Genomic DNA, 17,003 nt, shown 5'->3' with positions numbered 1-17,003 from the left:
AAGAAGCTGCATATGCTGTGGAGAACATAGACCAGGAAAAAAATTCCTAGCAGATGGTGCTCTAATACCATGAAATGAAATAAGCAAGACAGGAAAAAAGAATTTTAGCATGCTTCAGATCCGAATCCTACATCCATGATCTCTCACACTCAAGACTTCGATGGTGTGAGGTTTACTTAATTCCACAATTTATGCAAGATCTTTTGGAGGGACTTTTTACAAGTCTGTTTGAATTTTGAATAATTCTTCCTTAAATCTAACCACATTACAATTATTTTTTCTAGTCTTGCTTATTTCGATTCAACCCACTTGCGGTGCTCAGATTTGGCTGGTGAACTCTGATGACATGACCAAGTGACCGACATTTTTGAGTGGCGAACCTGGAAGCTTGCGCTTCTAGCAGAAGAACATGTGAAGATGTTGCAAGTGGCTGACGAACAGCTAGACCATTACGTTCAAGCGACCAAGTCAAGTGGAAAGGGACAGGTCAAAGTCAATTGCGTGGGGCAGCTGCTGATGTGCCCTTTCATCCGTTAATAATGTAGATGTAGGCCATCTCGATGGGGAGCAGTATACTTTCGAGAGCCCGCGCGAGACGAAGCCCCACTGCTTATTTGGCTTCGGTGTGAAGAGTATAAACGACCGACATTTTTCTCATCTTACGAATCATGGCTGCTCTTTCCCCTCCTGATCACGATGCTTGCAATCTCAAGAAGACACGAAGGAACTATGAAGGAAGAAGGAGCGGAGGCAACTGGGCAATGGTCATCCATTTCAGGCGGAACCTCTTCTCGTTAGTGATCGTTGTGGCTCTTTTCATGTCCGTGGTTGACGGCCAATATGGTGAGATACTGCCCCAAGGCTGAAATTTTGCTTGCCTGTAGCTAGTTTTCCAGCTTTTCGCTTTAGAGAATTGGACGTCTCTTGACCGGGGCGTGCAAAGTAATCTTCGATATTTTAAGACGCTTTCAAGCTTGCATTACAAGTTATAATTCTTCATGAGGCTAATTTCTAAGGTGGCAAGGGGAAATAAGAAGATTTTCGGAAGTGATTAAGCTGTGGTTGATAGTGGAGATGGAGGCGGTGAGATCCAGTTTCAAAGACGAAATTTAGCATGTTTTTAGTTAATTTTCCAGCTTTCTGCCTTAGAGAATTGCACGTCCTAATTCTTGGCTGCCGGGACGTAAAAAGTAATCTCCAATACTTTAAGGGAAGTTAGCGTCAATGCTGGAAAATAACTGGTGCAGTGTGAAAGAGAATAAAAAATTCCAACAAAGGCGACACCTTGGCTTTTCCCATCGTTAGAATAGAAACCAACCTTTCTATACTGTTAAAATTACAATTGAGTTATGCAGCTGTTAATAAAAAATGACTTTCCATTGATTAGATCCAGCTACCGCCAGCTTAAGTTTGGTTTGACCAGAACGGCTGACTACTTCAATAAATTGTTTTCATGTTCATTAGCTACTGGCCTCTATAATTAAAGCCAATAATGTCGATACATTTTTAATTACCTGCATCAAATGGTTGCCTTCCTTCATTAAATCTAAAGCCTGTCACTTGATATATACAGTCTCCCCATGTGGTGGTAGACTTGAAACTTTAAAGCCGGAAGATTCAAATGTAATGCCACAAGGGGGGACTATTATATATATAAAATATATAAATATATATACAATGTGGTGGTAGACTTGAAACTCTAAAGCCCGAAGATTCAAATCTAATACCACATGGGGGGACTAATATATATATGTACATATCCAAAATCACTTTTCTCATGAGGGTTGTTAGATCTACGGTGATAAACAATCAAAGAGAAAAACAATGAGAAAAAACTGAAGCTGTAAACAAAAATATACATCATTTTTTTCTCTTTTTTTTTTTCATTTTTTTCTCTTTTTTTTTCTCTCAACCATCCATCGCAATAGATTGGACTACCATAATGATTCAGATAGGTAGTTGGTAAATATCATACCACTTGAGTAAATGACAAGAACCAAACTCATTAAAATTAATCGTTAATGTGTTTTTCTGCAATTTAACCTTATAAAGCAATTTATAAGAAACATATATTAAGTTGCTAATTTTTTACTTTAATAATGTTTTTTAATTGTCAAGAATATGACATCAAAATTTTGATAGTACAAGAGATAATTTTTTTTACAAAATAGTTTTAACTAAAATATAATTTATGTAAAATTATTGTTTATAAACATATTAGAAGATTTACATTTTGTTTAGAACATTTTTTAATACATATTTAAGGGGTCTCATTCTTATCTCTTACCTACATGGTCTAGTATATATATATATATATATATATATATATATATATATATATATATATATATATATATATATATATATATATATATATATATATATATGAAAAATATAGTGATTGTAATGCTAAAAATGTGACAAATAAAAAAGCATGAAAAGGTTACGTTCTTGAAAAATAATTTTGTCACGCCTTTTTTCCTTTTTTTTATTTTCAAAGATTGATGTTATCATGAATTTACATTTAAGCTTAAATTAAATTGTTATCATCATTAAAATATTATTCTTATCATTTTGTCTAGCACTTAATCTCTTTTTGTTAGTTTGCGTTTATTGGAATTTTAGCTAATGTGTTGAAGTATTTTTATTTTTTAAAATTTACTGATATTTTAGCAATAAGCTTTGCCAAAAGTACCCAAGAAAAATCTATCATAAAAAAAAACAACCTAAGAATGTTATATATATATATATATATATATAGAGAGAGAGAGAGAGAGAGAGAGAGAGAGAGAGAAAGATCTCGAATGCTGACTTCAGGCATACGTAAACCGCACGGCCCAGGTCTCTCTTTCTTCCCCTCTCTCTATGAGGGCCCATTTGATGGGCTGAAAATGCAGTATTCGGGAAGAAAAAAAATTCAAATTCTTAAAAGTTTTCCAATCCATCAAGTTTTCCAATCCATCAAACAAAGAAAAAGTTTTTTGCCCCTTGGATGAATTTTCGAAAAAATATTTTCTAAAATATGTTTCCACCCCGTTGAAAGAAAGAAAGACCTTGTAATGAACTAATGGGGAGCCTCGGCACCTACCCTTTTGTTAAGGGCAGCCTTCGCAGCTCTTCCCTTGCCATCGGCGACAATCCCGCCGGATGGTGTTGGGAGTGACACCGCCTTCCTGACGGAGAGATAATCATCCATTTTCGGGCCAGTTATTACTTTGCAAATGTTCCGGTTGGACTCATCGACCGGTGGTGGTGATCCGGCAGGAGTAGGCTTTCTTGATGGACACATGGACACGTTGACAGGATCTATGCTAGTGGTGGGGCTGAATATGTTTTTGGTTAGGAATGTACAACGAATGAGCCGAGTTCCAGTTCAGCCAGCTTGAACTTATCTCGGGGCACATATTTCAGCAAGCCGAGTTGAGTTCGACCCATTTATACTTTATCATTTCATTCACATGTTTTTTTTTTAATGAAAATAAAAATCATAAAAAAGATGCTAAAATGAATAAAAATTATGAACATCGCCTTAAAGATTAACAAACTTGGAAGACACTACCTGAGTCATCTCATGTAACTCAAACTTGACTCGTATATAACGCGAGTTTTAACTCAAGCTGATAAACAAGTTAAGTTAGAGTTACGCTTACATGGACGAGTTCAAAGCCGATACCAGTTGGCTGGCGACTCATTGTACATCTCTATTTTTAGTAGGCACCAATTAGAAGATTTGGAACCACATGGCGTCTAATTTCGCATCAATATCTAGTGGGGAAAAAGATGACCAGGGTTAGAGCTTTTCTGGCTTGGCCCCTAAACCACATTGATTATCTTCACTTCATCGTCTGTAATAATCCACATGAAGCGTTATCAGTATTTTATTCCTTTTGTTCTTTACAAATATTTTGGTGTGATTTGTTTATTGGAGCCTTAGTTGCTAAACCAGTCTTGATGGCAACAGTCCGTTTGTGATCCTTGGCAGATGCAATTGCAATACCACTTGCTCAACGTTACCCTCAGGCAGTGTCCACCTTCTCCACAGGCGTTCCCAATTCAACTTAGACAGGAGTTATCTGACGAAAAACATAAAATAACAATAGAAAAGAACTCAAAGAGATTAACATTATTTCGTTACCCACGGAAGTCCATCCTCCTTCAAATCCATAAAGCAAGTCCATACTTATAAGGAATTTCTGCAACGATTTTCAAAGATTGCTCCTTAACAATAGAAGTTGTTAGACTAGAGATTTATCTTTCTTGATTTGATGACTATAACATCTCTTATTTTGAAAACATTATTTGGTAACTGCTGTATAATTCGTTTTTGCTTACGCTGCAGTAACCTTCATCAGCAACAATGTCTCTGCCTTTAATCAATGCTCTGCAATATGGTCATTCTTGTCCATACTGCATAACCTACTTTCATTACTAGATTTTCCGCAGGAAGGACCGCCTCCGCCCCCTCCGGATTGGTCTGCTCCGCCGCCTGAGGAATATGTACCGCCTCCCCAGCCTCCGGATTGGTCTGCTCCGCCACCTGAGGAATATGTACTGCCTCCCCAGCCTTCGGATTGGCCTTTTCCATCGCCTGAGGAATATGTACCGCCTCCCCCGCCTCCGGATTGGCCTTTTCGGTCGCCTGAGCAATATGTACTGCCTCCCCCACCTTCACCACCAGACCCCCCAGGTGGGTTGTTTTTCCTAGCCAATCCAGCTCCTACCTTAATGTATAATTGTGCAGATAGAGGCCAACTTGAACAGCTTTGGTGTAGTAATCCCAGCTATACAATTTTTCACCTTTGTTCTAAATTTGCTCTTAATGTTTTCCAAATCCGTTTGTTATTTTTTTCCGTCTCTCGACACATTCAATTATAATCCGTCTATTTCCCATCCAAATAGCTTAAAAGCTAGAGGTTAGCTTGGTCGATCAGTAGCAGCAGGATAAAGAAAAATCTTTCTTCCCACTAAGGGTGGTGACAAGCATGGGCACTGTGAAGGCGATGGCCCACATAGGCTCACAAAAATTCATATTTTTATATTGGTATTTCAGGACAATTTTTCTCATTTATCTATTAGTGTCCTTTCAAAATTTATAATTTTATAACTAATATCTCTGCCAGAATTTTTTGGTTCCACCCAGCTTCCTATGCATAAATGATTTTAAATGAAACTAACCATACAAATGTAATGTTCATTGATGCCCAAAAGAATGCAAGAATGAAGCTACGGATAAAATTTTCTTCATGTATCAAAGATTTTGCAAGACACATAGTCAGCCTCTTGTTGTGTGAATTCTTGAAGAGTGATTTTGTTCATACATCTGGTAACATATATTTATATTAATGATTTTAAGGTTTTGGACAAGTGAAAAGCCCTATTATGTGAGTACAGTCAGCTGGTTTCATGTTTTCACCAGTAATTATGTTTATAAAGGGAAGCAGCACGCTTTCTCTTCAAGAGGATCATAAGTCAAGTCTTTTCGGAAGGCCTACCACATTACTTTATTAGATTTGTCAACAATCTGGAATCCATCCACTGCTTTACTTTCTCATTATCGATTTTCGCTTTCCACGTAACGTCCAATGATAACTTGGGCGGATTACTAGGGAAAAGATATTCAAGAGATTGTTTCGCAGCATCAATACCATTTGATTCACTCATACCGTGTACTACTGCCGACCCTGACCACACTCTACATAAAAAAGAAAAAAAAAAGGTTCTGCAGATCTATAGTATTTTTGAATCAAATGATTTTGTAGGGCCAGTATGTGCAGACTATTTCACCGTTTGAACAATCTAAGCATTCTAAGGTAATATTTTCAAAACCAATTGTTTACTTTTTTAAACAATTTTAGGTTTTTCTATACTGCTTGGAGTTGATGAGGCAGAGTTTTTGAGAGCTCTGCCTCGATCGACCTTGACTTTTTGTTCAGGCGAAGCCTAGAAGACTGGAGCCGAGCTCCAGATCAACTAGCTTCTACAGTCTGTCCTCAATGGTCGCTTATCCTTGACCGTCAGCAATTGCTAGTTGCTACAGCGAGACTATAATATCACGATGTATCTGACAAACTTTTCCTGCGCCATTTTTTGGTGAAGTCCACCTCGGCACCATAGTAGGCTCCGTCGTAGGCGCTGTTCCAGTGATTGCATTAATCGGAGTCGCCGTCATGTTAAAGTACAAGCAGAAGATAGCAGAAGGAGATCAAGAGCAACCAGGTAATTCAGCTGGTACATACTATTTAATTAGCTCGACGACATTCCTAATCGGGGGCCTCTGTGGTTAAGAAGCCATATGCATCTGCTTTGGATTGCCATGTTGTTCCCCTCTAGCCCTAAACTTTCTTTGGTGCGTTTTATTTTTATTTTTATTTTTTATTTTTTGTTAAGGCCGTGTTTGATGGGGTAGATAAGTATTGTTTTACTTGATTTTGCAGTTAAGTATTTGAAATCCGTCCCTAGTTCTTAAAAAATATTTCAATATCAAGCCACCTTGAAAAAGCTTTTTATGCAATAAAACACAGCCTAAGCCTTATTTTTGTGATTGAAGGTCAACAGGAAGCAGCCAGTACCAAATTATGAAAAGAAATAAGAAAACAACACCACTGGTCAAACTGATATAGAGTGTTCAACTCTTGATATCTTTAATGTTCTCCTTGTACAAAATCCAAAGTTTGATAATTGGAAAAACCATCCTTCACTAAATGAGTTGCACGAAACAACTGGAGCATGCCACGTCATGAGCATAGAGAGGAAGTGATACATTCTCTTTGTATGTATGAATCAGTCAACACAACAAAACTAATGTACCATAGTTGGTTAGAAGGCATGTAGTTGGTTAGATCCTCATGTTCATGGATTGTAAACAGTAGAATCACAATAGTGCTTTAGTTGATGGGAGTATCATAAACCCAAAACTTAAAGGCAAGGGGACACGGGAAAGGTTATAGATCTCTTTTATGAGTGGTGGATTGTTAACCTTTCACTCACAGAAAAACAAAATTAAAATCATTTTTTCATGACTTGAGTAAAATAAAGTGAAATGCCACTTGTTGAGAGGGTTGAACATATTGCCTGGACTTTTGTTTTTACTCCAATCAAGTGATTTCTATAAGCCACGACACAGTTTCTTCACGAACTAGGTCATTGCATTTCAACCAAAAACATGACACATCTGTCATCATCTTCATTAATAAAAGGTAGGAGGCCTATCCTCCAGCGAGCTTGTTTTTGAAAAAGATATAAAATATCTTAAATTATTGTAAAATATAACTACAAGCTGGCCAATGGCATCATAACGATGGCCATCGAATCGGTCAGCCACCGATTGGCTTCTCTCTCTCTCTCTTTCTCCCTCTCTCTCTCTCTCTCTTTATATATATATATATATATATATTAATGTGACGGTGGTGCATCCCTCGATAAAAGCTCCAGCAGCGCCAGCAAATGTAGGCAACCGAAGTGCTGTAGAAGAAACAACTTCACCGGCTAAAGAATCAGGAAGCCATGCAACTAGCGAAGTGTCAAGTAATAGAACAACCGACGGAACGATGCTAGTGGCTGCAGCTGAATGTCACTTTACCGACAGTCGTATCCGGAGCATTACCAAAAACTTAGGTCTGGTCATCTAGCCTCAGACTTTCTAATTTGGTGTGTTTTTCTTTTTTTTTTAAGGCCGTGTTTGATAGGGCAGATAAGTGTGGCTTTTCTTGTTTTTGCAGTTGAATATTTGAAATACGTCCATAGTTCATGAAATGCAATTTCAACATTAAGCCTCTTGAAGAAACTTTTTAAACCATAAAACACAGCCTAAGCCTTTTTCTTTCGGATAGATTCAACAAAATATTATAAAAAATAAATAAAAACACCACGGGTAAAATTGTTATAGGGTCATCAACTCTTTATGCCTTTCATGCACATTCGCCTCTACAAAATCCCATGTTTGATGAGTGGAAAAACCATCTTTTCAAATCAGTTGCACATTCATCATTAGTTTATTTGAGCTAAACAACCGGTGGGCAGCCATGAGCTGCCAGAGGAAGCGATGTAGTCCCTTTTATTATTTAAAACAAACAGTGAACACAACAAAACTAAAGTAGCATAGCAGGTTGAGTAGGTGGTTACATAGAAAGTTTGTCATCAATTTGTCGTAAACGGTAGAACTATAACACTTCAATTGATAGGTGTATCCTACCCCACCTAAATCTCAATGCAGCTCAAAATCCAAAGACAAAGGAGAATGAAGAAGACTTTGGGTCTTTTTTTCCAATGCTGTATTGTTAAGCTCCCAGTCACTAACCAGAAACCAAACTAAAACAGTTTTTTTCCGTGTCTTCACCAAATTAAATTGAATTGCTACATGTTGAGAGGGTTAAACATATGGCCTCGGAATTCCGTTTGATCCGCAAGATCTTTCCGCAAGCAAGGACACAGTTTATTCACGAAATGGGTCACTTCGTTTCAACAAAAAAAGGTATTTTAAGACATAACTAAAAACTGATAAATGGCATCACAAAAAATGGCCATCCAATCAGTCAGCCAACAATTTCATTCACTCTCTCTCTTTCTTGTTCTGAAAGGAACGGCGGGGAATCACTCGGTGGAAGCTTCAGCATTCGCGCAAAAGCAGGCAACGCAACCATCGCGGAAGGAACCACTTCTGTGCTGAAGGCATGCATCTAGCGAAGTGTCAAAGTACTGGAAACTTTTGTCTGGTCATTTAGTCTTAGACTTTCCTCGGTCTGTGTTTTTCTTTTTTTTCTTTTTTGCATTAAGGTTGTGTTGGATACTTATGGCTTTTCTTGATTTTCAGTTAAATATTTGAAATCCATTTGTAGTTCTTGAAAAACAATTTCAAGATTATGCCGTCTTGAAGAAGCTTTTTAGGCAATAGAATGCAACCTAAGCTTTTTATTTTTATTTTTTTGATTGAAGGTCAATAAGCAGTAGTAGCCATTACCAAATTACAGGAAACATAAGAAGAAAACACTATGGGTCAAATTAATATAGGGTTTTCAGCTTCAATATCTTTAATATTTGCCTCTACAAAATGCCGTGTTTGACGATTGGAAAAACCATCTTTACTAAATGGGTTGCACATTGATCTTTAGTTTGTTTCAAGCAAAACAACCGGTGGCCGGTCATGAGTTGCAAGAGGATATGTAATCCAATAGCTGGTGGGGCAGGCTGCATAGTTGGCTGATTCACCAACTGGCTCGGGAATCGCTCGAGCCAGCTTGAATTGCTGAAAAACCTGGCCGCAAGTCAAGGTTGGCCTATCTCACCCCTGACTCGCCCGTAAACACGTCTTGACTCAGCCCGACTCGCTCCTAACTCAGCCTGACTCAGGCCTGACTCACCTGATTCATGTTATTTTAAAACTCGATCGAATTGATGAATCAACTCAACAAGTCGATGAGTCAAGTCGCTGACCCAGTGCACCAGTTGTCCTCTGCTGATCCAAGTCCGATTTGCCAACTATGGTAGGCGGTTGCATATAAGGCATGTGGGCAACCCATTTTGTTTTTTAGGTGTGTTAAAAAATAAGCTTTGTTTAGAAAAATGGTTGAAATGGACTTGACCGTCGATACGAGGTCTGATGGTTCTCATGTCTTTGTTGAAGTTAACCCAACCAAGAATTAGTATCTTTGCTTTACACATTCCAACATTTTTAAGTGTTATCATTAAGCCCTATGCTTATGTACTCAAGTTCAGCAAAATTATCAAAAGATTGAGAAAAAATTCTAAAAAGATTAAATGAGGTTTGCTTTAAAATATAGTTTTTAGATGATAGAATCATGGTCTTTGGGGTATTTTAATAAACCCCAAATGATTGCAGTCTTAGTAAGATGAGCTAGAAAATTTGAATTCTTAGGTGGATTAGAAAATGAATTGTTGAAAAATGTATACTTTAAAATCATTTGGGTTTTTATAATATTATCATTAGAACTCATGTGTAAAAGAGAATTTGCATTCAAAAATAGATTTTTTGAAAAGCTAAGGTTTTTAACTTATTTGAGAAAGTATGATTAAACATATTTATAAATTGCTTGTTTTGCAAATCATGTCTTCAACGTGTCATGGTTTTTAGAGAAAAGATTTTCAAGCATTGTTTTGGAAAATAAAAATTTTGAATTAGAGGGACAATGAAAAGTGGAGGGGCTTTGCAATATTTACAAAATTTTTGAGAAGGACTTGATTTTGGAAATGATGGAGGAAATATAATAATTTTGAAAAGTGCTTCCTTTATATTCTGATGAAGGTTTGAGACTTAATCCTATTTTGGTTTCTCCCTAGATAGGATTTAGTCTTATCTTCTTTAGAATTTAATGACAGGTGCACTCATTATTCCATTTGTGTTTGGTGAAGTGATGGTGTGTGCTTGTGTGTTCATGCATATTTATATGAAATTTATAGAAAATGTTGAAAGAAAAGTATTCATATGGATGATATCAAATTAGATTGTGATTTTTATTGAGGAATAAATTTTCATCTCAACGGATTGTTTAAAAGATTGGGTGAGCCATGGACAAGGTAAAAGAGAATAAATTATTGCAATGGGGTAGATGAGACATTTGCATTTTGAAAATAAAAAATTTAACTTCTACTTGTCTCATTCTTAGCTCTTATCTCTCTCATTTTAATATCTCTCCCACTTTCTTCTCATTTTCATTTCCTTTTTTTTCTCTCTCTCTTTCTTTTTATTCTCTTTTGTTTTCATTTCTCACCCTTTATTTTACTTTATCTATTTTTTTGTTTCTTTTTTGTCTTTTTCTTTTCTTCTATTTTTCTATCTTTTCTTATCTCTCAGTAGCTCTTTCTTTCAACTTTGATGGCTTGTGGATATGTATTACAATGGCGATGATTTGGTGTGAGATAACTTTCTTATTTTCATTATTTTGTTTCCAATGTAAGGCTTGTAGACACGGCCTAAATATTTTCTCTTTGTACAAAGTAGCTAGGGCCAGTGAGCTGACATGGAGAAAACGACTGCAGATAGCACTGGACGCTGCAACAGGTCTAATAGCGCTCTTTCAGCCTTTTCCTGCCTTGATTACTCTTACTATTCCTTCATAAGCTAAACCACTGCTGAACTGCAGGCTTAGAATATCTACATACACTATGCAAACTAGCAGTCATTCACAGATATATGAAGCCCACACATATTTTCTTGGACGAAACATACATAGATATATATATATATACACACACATAGATTATCCTTTATAAATTTTCACGGGAATCTATGGTTTTCTTCATGGAAGTGTACTTTTATAAACATATCATTGGCCGGATGAAGTTATCCTTTGAACCAACTTTTCCTTATGGGCTGGTATTTGGAAACACTCTCTCACCAAAAGGAATGATGTGTACTGTTTCTGCTTAGTTCTTTTTGAACTTATGACAGGGAAGCCTGCCATAATGAACACCGAAACGAATGGAAAGCAACATCTCACTGCATGTGTCATGTTTATGCTTGAGCGTGCGAAGATAGATGTTTCTACTTGACCATTTGTTGAAGGGCCGGTGTAACAAGGAATCCGTTCGGAAAGTAGCAGTGATTGCAAAGACTGCCACACGTACAACATCCAACTGGAAGACCAGACATGCCCGAGATTGTGCGCACGCTGAAGGCGGCATTGAGGATGGAAACTTAAAAGGCGGGCGTGACTTCCATGTCTGAAATTATTACCAGCCAATCTTCTACCTCTGCTGCCCTCATCAATTCCCCACTCTGAATCATAGTTTCATCATATTTCAAACTTTGGTGCTTTCTTGCTCATTAAAAAAGGGCAAATCTCATTTTTGTCAATCACTGGTTGGAACGACTATGCACTTCGAACAATATTGTGTTCCTTTATTTTTCGTGAAAGCAATGTGGGTGCATTTTTTTTTTTTAGTTAGTAAAAATTTGGGATTCGATTAGACTTTTATTTGGTGATTCAAATGGCGTAGAGTCCCTGTTTAAATGACCAAATGTTCCGTTTTAAATTCATGGCAGCTTGAAGAACTGAAACAAGTCTTATCGGGGATGAGATAGATGAAACAAAGGTGATATTGGCTACCTTTACTGGGTAAGGTACCCAAAAACTCCCCTGCCAAGGTCCATGTAAGTCCAGCGATGTATATGGGCCAAAAAGGAGGAAGATTAAAATTCTTTTAGCAGCTGAAAGTGAGAATCAGGGACTTTGCAAGATTCACACTCGATAAAAGATCGGTACCTAGTCTGACGACCACATTTTTAAACATTTTGAAATAAAGTTGGACCACAAAAAGGCATCTCATTAACAAGACTTTTGTAGGTCTGAAATGCTAATTATTGAGCATTAAATAAAACCTAAGATAGTCTCAGTTGTGAGTTCCTTTAAAGGTAAGAAGCCAAGGTTTCATATGTGTGTGTTTTTAGATCTCACCATTTTTCTCCAATATTTTTCTCTCAACCATCCATCAACATCATATGAACGACCCTCGTTAGGTGGCTTAGTGACTTTGGATATCTACAGTTACAATTCACTCACTTCATATGTATATATATATAGATATGAAGTGAGTGAATTGTAACTGTAGATATCCAAAGTCACTAAGCCACCTAACGAGGGTCGTTCATCTGTGTGCATGTGTGTATATGCACGCGCACGCCTATGATTATGAAGAACATAAATATCATAATAAGCTAAGAAAATCGATCTGATTGTTGATTATTAAACTTGTATTAAATCTTGGTAGTACAGTTAAGAATATAATTGTTACTTTAATTCACAATGTTTGCATGCCAATCCTTGACCATACTTTTACTTATTTTCCAAACATTAAACTAGTTATCTAAATTTGTTCTTCATGCCTAAAGTTATGAACAACATAACCATCATATTTGTTTGGGCATGCAAAACGAGTTTTATAAGCTAAAAAAAACTGATTGTAAGTGTGCACTTATATAAGAATATAATTTTATATGAATCATTGGCTTACATACTGTTTGCTTATCAAGATCACATCCATGCAGTTGACTATACTAGAAAACGAACAAAACAAGCAAAGACTTATCCTTGAAATTATATATCAGTGCCTCCGCCTAAATTCTTGACTCAATCAGTGCTTGGATAGTATTTATATACCCGATTGATTATATAGGGACGTGTCATTTTTTACCTTGTGTTCTTGGTACTTACACGTAATGGAATGGCACGTCCAAACACTGCTCCACAAGGTTAATGAAAGACGGTGCATCTTAATGGCTCACGGCCCACCCATGTGATGGGCTAAGGGTCCAACTGTGGTGGTACACCACACATCCAGCACCCCTCCCCATTGAACACCGACAGGGCTTTTAGGATCCATGCTCGTTACATTAGTGCTTAATGAATCGTGTATTGGCGTATGTAATGAATAAAATACCTTTGGTCGGTAGAAAGTGGGGTATTAAAAATACCAATAAAATGGTAGTTAAAAAAATTTTAAAAAGACATTTTTTTTCGAAGCATTTTCAAAAATATCCCACTCTTTTTTTCTTTTTTGAGAGTGCGTATCTGATGGTGCAAGCAACTCACTCTCCTCTAAGCCAGCATGGTCACCTGTGGTTGAGCTTCAGAACACACTAGTTGTTAGGCTAAGGGGCTGACGCCCACTTTTGGTTCGTGAACACTTCTATTATGAGCAAGTGACCTAGAGTTTGAGTCGAGGGCCTGCAAGCTTGGTCTTCTAATAGAAAAACAAGTCCAGATTTTGCTAGTAGTTGATGTAACAGGGAGACCAATAAGTTCACTGTTCAAGCGATCAAGTCAATCGGAAGGGAACATGTTGAAGTTAATGGCGTGGGGAAACTGGTATGGTTTCATCCAGCAATAATGTAGGCCGAGTAGTTGGCCCACCGCCCTCTGCTCATTTCGCTTCTATGTCACCGCGGCACCGCGGTACGTGGTGGTACGTTTGGATCTGGTTTCGGGTCAAAACCAGATCCAAACCAAGTTTACCCGAAAAAAATGTTGAGGTCTTCCACCACCAACTTACAAATATAATGAGCGAAAACATTCTTATATGTTAGTTTTTTATTCCAGATTTTTTCAATACAGGACTAAAGAAGCTTCTTTATAAGTTATAAAGAAGCTTCTTTAGTCCTGTCTGAAACAGGAAACTAATATATAACAATGTTTCCACTTTTCATGTATTGTAAGTCATTGTGAAGGTTCGTTTTTATGATATGGTGTTTTTTCTCTTCAAAATTTATAATTTTTTTAATTAAAAAATTAACTTTATTGCATAAAATTTACACCGTATACGTACTATAAATTTCAAAAACGCCGTACCAGTACCCGTTTTCCCGTACCCGTACCAGCACCCGTACTCGTACCCAGGTGACATAGTTTCGCTTCAGTGTGGAATATAAACGGACCGACGTTTTTCTCATCTAACATATCATGGCTTCTCTTTCCTCTCCTCATCACGATGCTTGCGACCTCATGATCAATGAAGGAAGAAGGGGCGAAGGAAACTGGGCAATGGTGATCCATTTCAAGCCCAACCTCTTCTCCTTCCTGATCGTTGCGGCTCTTTTCACGTCTGTGGTTGATAGCCAAGTGGTGATAAGGAATAATTTCGGCCTTCAGTTTCTTCCAAATTTTGCGTTTGAGGGACATAAAAGGAGAAAAATGTGATGAAACATTTTTATCTTATATTAGTTCACAATTTTTTTATTCTTATCTTTATGAATCAAACTACCCTCATAAATGAGTTGAGTTACATAGTTAGAGTAACTATTCACACATACACACACACAGCACAAGATTAAGATAGACCCACTAAGCCAACTTATTGTAAGAGAGACACAAAATTTGATGACTTACATCCATATATAGCTGTGTCATATTGTTGCCACACTGCTGTTATATCATAATTTTTTCGAGCTTTCAGCATCATTCAAGATAGATCTATGGTCGCATGTACAGACATGTGATATTTTCATGTAAATTGTTTATGCTGAAATGTTATGTTGATATCCACTTTAATATATGAAAATCAAACTAATATGAATCCTCAAAAGAAGAAAGAGCACCTCTAAGTATGTGGGTTATACAAGAATATGCACGACTGCACTGATACTGGTGACATTACCAATATACATATTTACTTTTTCGTGCCCAAACATTGTATTTATATGTGCATGAGATAATAGGTGCATGAGATAATAAATAGGTATGTGATAATAAATAAATATGAGATAACAAATAGGTACAAGTTAATGAGTATAAAATGACAAATAGGTATGAGATAGTGATGGATGTATGAGATAATGTTAAACATGAGTATATGATAATATATATGAGATAACAAAAGATTTATGAGAAGATGGACAGTTGTATGAGATAACACTAAATAAGTATGAGATAATGTTTATGATATAATAAAATATTTATCAAATACACTGTGAACAAGAAAAAAAAACAAAGATGCTATTTTACCGCTTGGAGGGTATATTGGTCATAGTGATATGTAATCCACAATTCTTCTTTTTAAGGGTTTTTTTATCCTTATAAAAAGTTTATTTTTGTATTAAGCATAAGAATTTGTTGTTATTATTAAAATGATACATGAAAATTCAAACATGGGGGCAGCATATATAACCAGCTCCATTCTCTCAAAGGAACTTATCAGCATCTTTCTGAGCATATAAAATTAGTTACTTGTCGTTTACAATCACGGTGCATAGTTGTATGTTAATTGCTTTGCACAAATTAGCTTTGTGCAATAAAGTAAAAGAATGGAACTATCTTCATGCCACAAAAGGGGAGATTTAGTTGACAAGAACTGGTAAGTAATTTTATAATGTACATGTCATGTAATTGCCCTTCCCCTAGCATGCTGCAAATAAAGATTTTGATGAGAATCCATCACAAGAACTTGGTTTTATTAGTTGGCTTGTAAGAAGAACATGATGAAATAATACGCTTATATGAGTACATGGCCAATGCAAGTTTTTCTTACCAGTGGCAGAGACAGAATTTTTTAGTCATAGGGCACTTGCACTGATCACACAAATTTGGTGTGGCACTGTATATGATTTTGGAGACACAACAATGTAATGTTTAGACATTATAATGTAAGTTTTTAATAAGCTGGTGGGAGCAGTGGCCCAGCCCAGCCAACAAGTAGCATTGACATATTCAAAGGTATGAATTCCATGCAGTCTCAAGGAAGTAAGTGGTCCGATTAAATATCAGTTAAATTGCACTTTTCTACTCTTTTCTCAAAACTTGAAAGGTACTCAATCATAGCAATGCAATGGGTTAATGTGGCTTAATGCCTATGCATGTTTTGGAAATCATCGTAAATTTTCTCCTTTACAAGGAACCATATATCCAACTTCCTAATTTTAAGTTAATCTTATTGCTTTGTACGAAGCACATAGGGCCAGTGAGTTGACATGGTGAAAACGACTGCAGATAGCACTGGATGCTACAACAGGTCTGTATATAGCTATCCTTTAGCCTTTTCCTGCGTTGGTTACTATTATAATCCCCCAACAGTAGTAAACTACTGGTGAACTGAAGGGTTAGAATATCTGCATACAGGATGCAAACCAGCAGTTTTTATATCAAACCCGCAAATATTCTATTGGATGAAAATCTGCAGGCCAAATTAGCAGATTTTGAGTTGTCCAAGGCAGGAAAATAGATGGATCAGAGCGTTCAGCTTGTCAAACCAAAGTTTGCTGGCACAACGGGATACATTGATCCTGAACATGGCATTTACCTCCATTCCTTTGTGTCCATTTATCTCACGAGTATAAAGTTCAAAGTGGTGCATTAGAAAATTCCATCCACTTTCATTCAAAGTTTCTGTTTGTTTTTTAGCTTAAATTTTTTTGGAACATTCTCTTTCATTGGACACCATATCAGAAAACCATGCTAACCATGCTTCCAGTGTTTACTTTCCACTATCTTATTGGCAAATCATCAGAACAATTTTTTGTGCAGCATTAATAATTTGATTTTAACTTTAAAGTTCAACTG

At 36.7% G+C, this 17,003-nt stretch overlaps 1 protein-coding gene across 1 annotated transcript; it reads left to right on the top strand.

Annotated features, from left to right (window-relative positions):
• The first annotated feature begins 605 nt into the window (after positions 1-605).
• On the top strand, positions 606-7,628 carry LOC116255955 (classical arabinogalactan protein 9-like). The gene is made up of 4 exons (XM_031632048.1): positions 606-843; positions 4,433-4,687; positions 6,097-6,216; positions 7,426-7,628. The coding sequence occupies exons 1-4, from the start codon at positions 669-671 to the stop codon at positions 7,626-7,628; spliced, it is 753 nt and encodes a 250-aa protein (XP_031487908.1). The 5' UTR covers positions 606-668.
• Positions 7,629-17,003: the final 9,375 nt, after the last annotated feature.

This window comes from Nymphaea colorata, chromosome 6 (genome assembly GCF_008831285.2).
Source record: "Nymphaea colorata isolate Beijing-Zhang1983 chromosome 6, ASM883128v2, whole genome shotgun sequence".
In the NCBI taxonomy this organism is placed as follows: Eukaryota; Viridiplantae; Streptophyta; class Magnoliopsida; order Nymphaeales; family Nymphaeaceae; genus Nymphaea; species Nymphaea colorata.
This window is presented reverse-complemented; position numbering and strand designations above follow the sequence as displayed.